The sequence below is a fragment of the Pelophylax lessonae genome (assembly GCF_965119305.1).
Source record: "Pelophylax lessonae genome assembly, chromosome: 3".
In the NCBI taxonomy this organism is placed as follows: domain Eukaryota; kingdom Metazoa; phylum Chordata; class Amphibia; order Anura; family Ranidae; genus Pelophylax; species Pelophylax lessonae.
The window spans coordinates 238977927-238988870 of NC_138770.1; the positions used below are offsets into that span (position 1 = coordinate 238977927).

A 10944-nucleotide genomic window follows, 5' to 3' on the forward strand; every position below is an offset into this window, starting at 1 on the left:
CAGTTATAGCACAGTCACATCCTTGACTGTAAATTCTAAAGCCATCTCTTTATTCGATCAATACACATGCAGACTATTTAATGCAACCAAAATAGGGAATAGCATCCCATAGCTACCAGATGGCATTCATTTTTAATTGTCCTGAATAATGTAAATTAAAATCTGATTGGTTGGTAAAAGGTCACTACATTTAACGTAATTGCATTTGCACTGCCCTGCAAAAACAAAAAAAAGGTAGCTTTATTATACTACTTTATTAGGTTTTATTACCTAAGTTTACGATGGCGATGTAAAATCCCAGAAACACTTGGGGGGGGGGGGGTTGTTGCTTCATTTGTTATCCCCCCCCCCCCATCTCTTTTCCACCTCGTTGTGTGCATGTAAACATCACAGCATCTCCAAGAAACGAATACCCTTTTTTATTGTGAAAGTTAAAACACATTACGTTTCGGTCAGTCTTACAAAACCTGAGAGAGGCTTCAAAATGTCAAGTAACACTGTTTCCATAGGCAAAATCAAGTCAATGGCACTGTTAATTACAGATAAACAGATTTACTGAACTATATTAAATTACAGATAAATGGTACAAAAATAAAACATTTTTCACATGAGCATTAAAACACATACGATACTCCAAACATACACAGTACGTTTAACATAGAGATCACATTTATCCCTTCATATATTCATTTTTTCGGACATGATATACAGCTACACCATGCCACAGGTCAAGAAAATTATTGTAATATTAGCTGCTGGGCAGCAGGTTAAAAAATAAAAATGAAAACGTCTCGATGTCCAGTTTATATTTAAGAAACGCGCGCACACATTTGAGTTTCTCAGTAGTTAGTGGTACCAGGGCAAGCTCTGGAGGTGAAAAGGGCACGTTATCTTCCATCCTGCCAGCATACATCCTTCCCATAGTAGCCAAGATATATATATCGAAACCATCTACTCTCAACTAACATGATTAGTCTTTTACAAACAATCCACTGGTATTTTTGAAGTAAATAGTGCTTAGGTAGGTAGTATTACCCTTTATCATATAGAGCCCTTGTACACAAGGATCCAGATTATTAACTTTTTTTTTTTTTTGCCTTGTTCCTTATATCGTTAATATTTTAAAATACTTAAAAAAAAAATAATATATGAGTCCATTCTCTTGTGCAATAAAACTGTCACGGACTATCAATGCTCTTCTAAAGAGCCATAATACAAATTTACGTTCTCAAGTGCCGAAAATACAAGTCTAACTGAGATGGGTTTGCAAATAACCTTTTGATCACAACAGACATTATCAGTAAAAAAAAAAAAAAACATGTTTCGACAACTTTCTTGTCACCCAGCATATTGATATTGGCCAGAGTGTGTTGTCTAGGTTTCATTTTAATTGACATGCCTAAAAATGAGAGTGATAATTAATATTGAGCAGCTATTCCCAGCTTCTTCCACATATGTTCAAATTCTGTAAATGTAAGAATATTCTAAAATGAAAAAGTCTTTCCAGAAAAATAATAAAAAAAAAAAAAAGTCCTTTGCTTTAAAGAAAAGCCGGTTCACAAAAAAGATCAGCTAATTTTGTAATACTTTTTTTTTTTTTTTAAATATCAGCACATAAAACTTTTGAGATACATTCCTTCACCATATTAGCAGTAGTCAAAACTTATTCACAGTAAATTCTGGAATAACTTGTAAAAAAAAAAAAAAGGAAAAAAATGAAATAGTTTAACTTGTGGAGATACTACAGGAAACAGAACACCCTTTTTTTGTTCTTTTATGGTGGGAATGTAAATGTCTGTCCCCAAACCATAGAACTTTCTACTTCCTCTTGGATAAATTGTTCTAGCCTGCCTCAGGATGTCAACTAACTTGAACCCGTAAAAAAAAAAAAAAAAAAAAAAGAAATCTCTACATAGCCATATTTGAGCTAATGCATCCCATAGTGCTAAGAGCAGGGTGTCTTGAGCAATCCAGTTCTTTGTCTTCACAAGCTGGTATCACCATTTTGCTTGTACTCCGATAAGATGTTGAGAGTCATCTCTTCACTCTTAGATTGCACATTCGCTTCACTTCTTCTAGATGCTTTCCTAGTTGCCCTTGATAGCTTCCGCCGAAAGGTATCTCCTGCCAAGAAATAGAGGATGGGGTCTACGCAGCTATTGAGGCTTGCGAGCCCCCTAGTCACTTGGTAGGTGGCGTAGACCCTGTCGTTGAAGAAGCACATTTCGGGGGACTGGAAATCCAGTCTGGCTCTCAAGTTCAGATTCTTCATCACGTGGAAAGGAAGGTATGAAACTGCAAAGACAGTTAAGACAATAATAACCAGATAAATGGATTTTTTTCTCAGGGGAGCATTGTTCATATCTTTGTAGATCAAAGCTTTAACGATTAATCCATAACATCCCAGAATGAGTATAAAAGGGATGCAGAAGCCAAAGACAGTGGTGCACATACTGTAGATGAAGTAGCTTCTTAAGTAGTCATCGGATGATGTGTCAAAGCATGTAATGGTTTTATTTTTCCTGATCCCTGTCCCAGAGAAAAACAGGATGGGAGAGATACCAGCAATCACAATGAACCAGACCAGAGCACTGATGTAGATGGAGTTTTTCTTCTTCAGCCTCCCAAGTGATTTCAGTGGATGCACTACCCCTGTGTATCTGTGAACACTGATACAAGTCAGAAATAAGATGCTTCCGTACAAGTTGACGTGAAATATAAACCTCTGCAGTTTGCACATGACATCTCCGAATATCCAGTCTGTTTTATTGAAATAATAAAAGATTAGGGCTGGGAGGGAGAGGATGTATAAAAAATCTGCCAGTGCCAAATTGAACATGTAGACGGAAATACTGCTCCATGGTTTCATGTGAAAAATGAACATCCATATTGCCACACTATTACCGATAAATCCTGTGATACAAACCACTATATACACAGCGGGGAGGTAATAGAATTGAAAGCCTGTCTTTGTCAAAGTGCATTTTGTGACATTCCCAGTAGATGAGCCACTTGCCAGCAAAGTGCTTTGAGTAACATTTAAAAGAGCTGATAGAAAGACTTCTGTCATGGTCTTTTCAAGTCAAAACAGGCAGGATGTGGAAAACAACGAGGTTGGTGGCTGCAATCATCTAAAAAGAAAAGAAAAAAAAAAAATAGCAAAGGAGGGGGTACCGGTTATTACATTAGCAGTCAGATCAAGGTTAGTGCATGCTGGGATTAATAGTGAGCCATGCTTGGTCTAATACGTTCCCTGACAATGCACAGCTATGCAATCATCAAATACATTTATTACAATCAAAAGTCTAATACGGCAAAGAGCAATGTGCAAAACGCATAACAAGCAAAGGGCAAACATCTTTCCTGTTCTAAACTGATGAGCAATGACATGCAAAGGGTTGTTAATGGTCCTCCGCTCTGCCCATCTACTGAATAAACCTGGCGGCTTGCAATGGTGATCATGACTGTTCTAAACTGATGACATGGAAAGGGTTACTAAGGGTTACTATACTCTGCTCGTTTCTTTATTAAATACATCTGATTGTCTGCAATCGGAACTGTTCTAAACTAATGAATGATGACATGCAATTGGTTTCTAAGTGTTCCTCCAATCTGCCCATCTATTGAATAAACCTGATCGTTTGCAATGGTGATCATGACTGTTCTAAACTCATGACAAGCAAAGGGTTGTAAGGGCTCCTCCACTCTGCCCATCTATTGAATGAACCTGATCGTTTTCAATAGTGATCATGACTGCTGTAAACTCATGACATGCAAAGCCTTCCTAGGGGTTACTCTGCTCTGCCCATCTACGTACTGAATAAGCGTGTTTGCAATGGTGATGATGACTATTCTGATGACATGCAGAGGGTTGCTATGGGTTACAATCTACTCTTCCCATTGATTGAATAAACCTGATCATCTGCAATAGTGACCAAGGCTATTCTAAATGGATGAAATGGAAATGCTTTTTATGGATTACTTCACCCTGTCCTACTACTGAATAAATGTGATGGTTTGCAATAATGATCATGACTGTTATAAACTGATGACATGCAAAGGATTGTTAAGAGCTCCTCCACTCTGCCCATCTATTGAATGAACCTGATTGTTTCCTATAGCGATCATGACTGTTCTAAACTGATAACATGCAAAGCCTTGCTAGGGGTTACTCTACTCTGCCCATCTCCGTACAGAATAAGCTTGTCTACAATGGTGACCATGCCTATTCTAAATTGATGACATGTAAATGCTTATGTATTTAGAAACGTGATGATTTGCAATGGTGATCATGACTCTGTTCTAAAGTGATGACATGCAAAGGGTTACTAAGGGTTCCTCCAGTCTGCCCATCTCCATATAGCATAAACCTGATGGTTTGCGATGACGATCACGGTTCCTCTACACTGATTGACATGGAAGGCTTACTAAGTGTTCTTTCATTGTCCATCTATTGAAAATAAACCTGATGGCTTTCAATGATGATCATGAGTTTTCTAAACTCACGACACACAAATGGTTACTAAGGTTTCCTCCACTCGTCCCATCTCTTGGATAAACCTGATGGTTTGCAATGATGATCATGAGTCTTCTAAATTTACAACACGCAAATGGTTACTAAGGGTTCCTCCACTATTCCCATCTATTGAATTAACCTGATGCTTTGCAATGATGATCAAGACTGACATGGAAAGGCTTACTAGGAGGTTCATTCCCATTGCCCATCTATTGAATAAACCCGATGCTTTGCTATGGTGATTGTGCCTGTTCTAAACTCATGACAGGCAAAGGGTTACTAAGGGTTCATCCACTCTTCCCATCTATTGAACATCTATTGAATAAATCTGCTGGTTTGCTATGGGGCTTGTAACTGTTCTAAACAGATGCCATTGAATGGGCTTACTAAAGGTCCCTCCATTCTGCCCATGCATTAGGTGAATCAAATAGTTTGCTATAGTGACCAATGACCATGCCTCTTCTAAACTGATGCAATGGAATGGGGTTATTAAGGGTCCCTCCATTCTGCCCATGCATTGAAAAAATCAAATGGTTTGCTATAGGGACCATGCCTCTTCAAAACTGATGCCATGAAATTGAGTTACTAAGAGTCCCTCCACTCTGCCCATGCGATAAGCAAATCAGATAGTTTGCTATGGTGATCATGCCATGGAATGGGGTAAGTAAGGGTCCCTCCATTCTGCCCATGCATTGAGTAAATCAGATGGTTTGCTATGGTGATCATGTCATGAAATGGGGTTTCTAAGGGTCCCCCCATTCTGCCCATGCATTAAGTAAATCAGATGGTTTGCTATGGTGATCGTGCAATGGAATGGGGTTAGTAAGGGTCCCTCCATTCTGCCCATGCATTGAGTAAGTCAGATGGTTTGAAATGAAGAGATTGTGGCTGTTCTAAACTGATGCCATGTAATAGGGTTACTAAGGATCCCTCCATTCTGCCCACGGATTGAGTAAACCAGATGGTTTGCTATGGTGATCATGCCAGGGAATGGGGTTACTAAGGATCCCTCCATTCTGCTAATGCATTTAGTAAATCAGATGGTTTGCTATGGTGATCATGCCATGTAAAGGGTTACTAAGGATCCCTCCATTCAGCCCATGGATTGAGTAAACCAGATGGTTTGCTATGGTGATAATGCCAGGGAATGGGGTTACTAAGGATCCCTCCATTCTGCCCATGCATTGAGTAAATCTGATGGTTTGCTATGGTGATAATGCCAGGGAATGGGGTTACTAAGGATCCCTCCATTCTGCCCATGCATTGAGTAAATCTGATGGTTTGCTATGGTGATAATGCCAGGGAATGGGTTTACTAATGATCCCTCCATTCTGCCCATGCATTGAGTAAATCTGATGGTTTGCTATGGTGATCATGCCATGGAAGAGGGTTAGTAAGGGTCCCTCCATTCTGCCCATGCATTGGTCTCCTATGGTGATGATGGCATGGAAGAGGGTAAGTAAGGGTCCCTCCATTCTGCCCATGCATTGGTCTCCTATGGTGATCATGCCATGGAAGAGGGTTGGTAAGGATCCCTCCATTCTGCCCATGCATTGGTCTCCTATGGTGATGATGCCATGGAAGAGGGTTAGTAAGGGTCCCTCCATTCTGCCCATACATTGGTCTCCTATGGTGATGATGGCATAGAATAGGGTAAGGGTCCCTCCATTCTGTAAATCAGATGGTCTCCTATGGTGCAGATGTCTCCGATCAGTGCCAGTCCCCCCATGGTCCAGCCACGTACAGACTATGAGCAGTGCTATAGGCTGGTGTCATTGATCAGGAAGAAGGTGGAAAGGGCACAGTCCTAGCAAACTTCCACCCACTTTGCCTTAGTCGGGTGTGTGCTGTCACTCCCTGCCCCAGCCATGCCTACCTCCCGGCGTGCTCGCTGCGATCTGCTGTCCGGGCTGTCATCTCAGGAGCCGGAGGAGCTCGGACAAAGTTGCATTGCTATGTGTGGCCGGTGCAGGATTCTTCCACCTCCTCCCCACCACATTGATTCCTTCACACAGACAACTTCTCCGGAGAATGAGGCGCACAGAGCTGGGAGGAGGCGGGAGGAGGAGGGAGGGGAGCGATGTGGGTGGAAGCACGGCTCGGCCTCTCTCAGCAGGCGTGGTCTCAGCTCATCCCTCTAAAACAACATACATTCTGATAAGGAGACTTCCCACTGATCCCGACTTCGGGAAGGATCGTAGCTTCTGTGTGCTGTGTGATCATAGGAAGTGTCACCAGGAGAGATTGGGGACACCATGGGTGGCTTCTAAAGGAGAAGATCACACAGCACTCAACCCATATATATATATATATATATATATAGGATGCTGCCCAGAAATGATCAATTTATTTCCCTATCATCAATCTGTACATGACAACCCATTTGAATTGATTGATAATCATCACACAGGGCAGTGCATTGCAATCAATGGTAACTGACAGTTATCAATCACCTCTCTGCTTCCACCATGTAAACTCCTAATCGCATCAATTGACATACAGTCATAGATATAAATAAAGCAGCCTGGTGCTGTTGATCAGCACAAAACAAGCAGTATTTTTTCACCCTTGTTGTTTGGATCAGTTGGGTGAAATTTGATCTAAATTGATTGGAAGAGAATTTGTGGCTCTTCGATCGCTGGCAGACGCGATCATTTTAATCAAATCACACAACAAGTGGATAATAAGTCCTCGGTCACACCGGTGCGACTTGTCATGTGATTTTGACAGGTCGCACCCTATTGTCTGTTCACATCCACTTTGTGGTGTCGCACCGATTTGAAAAAGTCGTGTCTGGCTGCTTTGGGTGATTTCAGGTGTGACTTGTATAGACATCTGAGCATGAAGTCACACAGATGTCAGCCAAGTCTCACCTGAAGTGGCACTGACATGGGGCTTTGAAGTAGTGCCATTTCAAGGGAATTTGAACGAATTCAAAGCCGCATTCATTGTGAACCAAGGCTAAAATGGGAGTAGTAGAAAACATCATGTTCCACTGCAGGTGTATTTCCATTCTATTCCACAGACAAGGGGGTGCAGGCAGGTACCTGGTTTTGACTGTACCTGTTCCTCCTTCTGGTCAGACCACAGTGGCAATCTGAGCAAAAGTTTGGCATCCCTGCCCCCCGCAGCCTTCTGGGACATATCACATATCCCAGAAGACTGCGGGACCATTCAGAAAGTGCCGCGTGGCTCGAGCATGCGCAGTAGGAGGCCGGTTGTGAAGCCGCAAGGCTTCACTGTCGATTTCCCTTAGTTAAGATGCCAGTGCCTGGACCAAAAGTCGACTGAAGGATCAGCTAGGACAATGATATCACCGGATCCCTGGACAGGTAAGTTTCCTTATAGTAAAAGTCAGCAGCTACAGTATTTGTAGCTGCTAACTTCAAATTATTTTTTTTTTTGGGGGGGGGGGGGGGGGACGACTGAAGTTCCTCTTTAACCTATTCCCACCAGCTGGGAAGGTGGGCTGTTCGGCATTAAAGCTCCCCTGCCCAGAGGTCGCATATATATGTGCAGCTGGTGGCAAAAGCTTAAGGACTGGTGTGACATATATGGAGCGAGCATCAGGAGCCTGCACCAGGTGACCAGGCAATAGAGGGGAACTACACCTCTGGGCAGGTGGACTTTAACACCAAACAGCCGAATATATGCGCCCATAGGGATGCTCACTGTGTGCTCCCAACATAGCAGCTTAAATGTCATGGACGGCTCCTAATTGCTCCTTGCTATCTGGAGATTCTGATCATGTGACTGCTGTGACAGTCAATCACAGGAGTCACGTAATCAGAATGCCCACCTTGGCCTCCCAGATTGTTCTAAAGAGCCGGAAGGTGGCAGCAAGAAGGGGTTAAGAAGAAGGGGAAGCTACTTATTGTTTAAAAGCCAATGTAAATGTATTGAATAGTCTGATGCACAAACCACACCACCTGGTTCTTCCAAAACCGAATGCGTTTCCCTCCTGCAGGGAGCCTATACAAATACATTTCATGCAGGAGCAAAATGCATTGGGATTTGGAAGAACCAGGTGGTGTGGTTTGTGCATCAGACCGTTTCATAAACCTGAACATTGGCTTTAAAATGGTAAGAAGCTTCCCCATGGCTGCATTCAAATCTGGACAACGTGTTTTTGAGCGTTTTTTCAGGCATTTTTTCAAGCATCTGTATGTGTATTTTTTGAGTGTTCATGCACAGCGTTTTTAAAGCATTTTTTGAGCTTTGGTGTTTTTTAATTAGCCATTAGAGGAAAATATCATCATGTGTTGCTATGTTTTTCAGCTTTTTTTCCTACAGTTTTATTTAATATTTGTTTATTAATTAATTTTTTACTTTTTTTGTAAGGGGTTAAGGGTCAGGGTTTAAAGTTTAGGGTTAGGGATTGATTGATTTATTATTTATGTACCTATTTATTTAGTTAGGTTAGGGGTATGTGTTAATATTAGGGTTAGGGTTCAGGATTAGGAGTTATGTTAGGGTTAGGGGTTAATGTTAGGGTTAGGGTTTAATATTAGGGTTAGGGTAAATTATTAGGGTCAGGGATTAGGGTTTATGATTAGAGTTAGTGGTTAATATTAGGAGTTAATATTAGGGTTAAGGTAAATTATTAGGGTCAGGGATTAGGGTTTATGATTAGAGTTAGGGGTTAATATTAGGAGTTAATATTAGGGTTAAGGGTCGGGGTTAAGGTTTCCTATTTAATGTATTTATTTATTTTTATTATTTATTTCATCTAATTTTATTTATTATTTATTTAATATGATTTACTTACATTAAATTATTGCATTTGAGCAGAAAAACGCACAACAAAACATTTAAATTGCTCTAATCACGCGTTTCTATGCATTTCATGCATTCTATGCATATGGAACAAACAACACTTCAAAAACATACCAATCTGCCCAGTCGAGCTACAAAAAGAGCTCCAGAACTTTTTTGAGCTTCAGGCGTTTGGCTTCAGGCGACTTGGAGTGGCAATGTGGACCTTCTCCTTGGAGAATAATTGATTTTTTTCTCCTCCAGCGTTTTGGAGTTTGGTGCTTCAAAGTACATAATAAAGGAAGAAGTTGTGGCTATTTGATTGTTCCCTATAATCAAAGTGCACATCACTGAAAAATAAGATTGAAGCATGTATGGTCACTATAAGACCTCGTTCACATCTGATTGATTTGCAGTGCGTTTCTCAAAGCGCTTCAACACTCAAAATCAAAATTCCCATTATATTCAATGTTAATTTAAGCTTGATGCTCTAGCTCGAAAAAGTACACAAGCTTCTTTGGGACAGGGGGGGCAATGCACTAAAGGCCCAAAGGGCCTAAAATGTAGTGCAGGAAAGCTGCGTTCCTGTGTGATTTCCTGCATTCCAATCACACTTACCTGGCTTGCAATCTGCAGCAGGTGCCAGTGCAAAGTAAATGACACTCTAAACACAGTTTGCAAACGCAGTGTGTTAGCCTGCACCGAATCACATGGTAAAAAAAAGTATGCGATTCAGTTGCAGTGTGTTTCAAAAAGTAGTGTATGCACTACTTTTGGTGCAGTGCGATTTCAGCCCATTCAAAGTGAAGGGCTGAAATTGCACTGCACAGAACTGCATGTGTGCACACTGTGCGGTTCCTGTGTTTATTTCAATGAGTTTCTAGTGTGTATGGGCCCTAACAGGTATTGCATGCAATATTTGTGTCACATGCGATAATTTAAGAGAAATCTCATTAACCGCTTCAATACTTGGCACTATTATCCCCATCCTGCCCTGGCCAGTTTTCAGCTTTCAGCGCTGTCACACTTTGAATGACAAATGCCCGGTCATGCTGTACCCAAATGAAATTTTTATCACACAAATAGAGCTTTCTTTTGGTGGTGTTTTTTCTCCGCTGGATTTTTCATTTTGTGCAAAAATAACAAAAATAAAAAAAATAAAAAAATGTTCTTAGTTTATGTAAGTTTTGTAAATAAGTAATCTTTTTCCTTCACTTAGGACTTATGGGCATTGATGAGGTAGCACCTTTGGACACTGATGATGTGGCACTGAAGGGCACTAATTAGGCAACACTGATGAGGAGGCACTAATATGCCACACTGATGGGCACTGATAGGCGGCACTGATGGGCACTAAAAGGCAGCACTGAGGGGCACTGATTGGTGTCACTAATGGGCACTGCTGGGGTCGCACAGATGATCAGTGCCCTGATTACCTGTACAGGTCCCCCCTGCAAGGAGAGGATACACTGTCAGAGTGAGGCGAGACAAGCCAATAAATGGCACTTCTGTGTTTACATATGTGTTCAATCACAGTCAATCACATGGGTAAAGAGCTATGTCATCAGCTTTTTACTGAGATCAGGGTCAGCGTGTTGCACACCCCTATGGGCATTCGAAAGGGGTGACACTGGGGTGACGCCATATGACCTCTTCCTAGAATGAGAGGGGAT

At 41.3% G+C, this 10944-nt stretch overlaps 1 protein-coding gene across 1 annotated transcript; it reads right to left on the bottom strand.

Moving 5' to 3' along the window:
• Nucleotides 1–333: 333 nt before the first annotated feature.
• On the bottom strand, nt 334–6581 carry P2RY1 (purinergic receptor P2Y1). The gene is made up of 2 exons (XM_082248874.1): nt 6393–6581; nt 334–3131 (listed from the first exon to the last, which is right to left on the bottom strand). Exon 2 carries the CDS (start codon nt 3068–3070, stop codon nt 1985–1987), a length of 1086 nt encoding a protein of 361 aa, XP_082105000.1. The 5' UTR covers nt 3071–3131; nt 6393–6581; the 3' UTR covers nt 334–1984.
• Between the last annotated feature and the right edge of the window lie 4363 nt (nt 6582–10944).

What these genes read in the sequence shown, in the direction of transcription:
- P2RY1 (XM_082248874.1), bottom strand. Translation starts at nt 3,070, where the DNA reads ATGACAGAAGTCTTTCTATCAGCTCTTTTAAATGTTACTCAAAGCACT.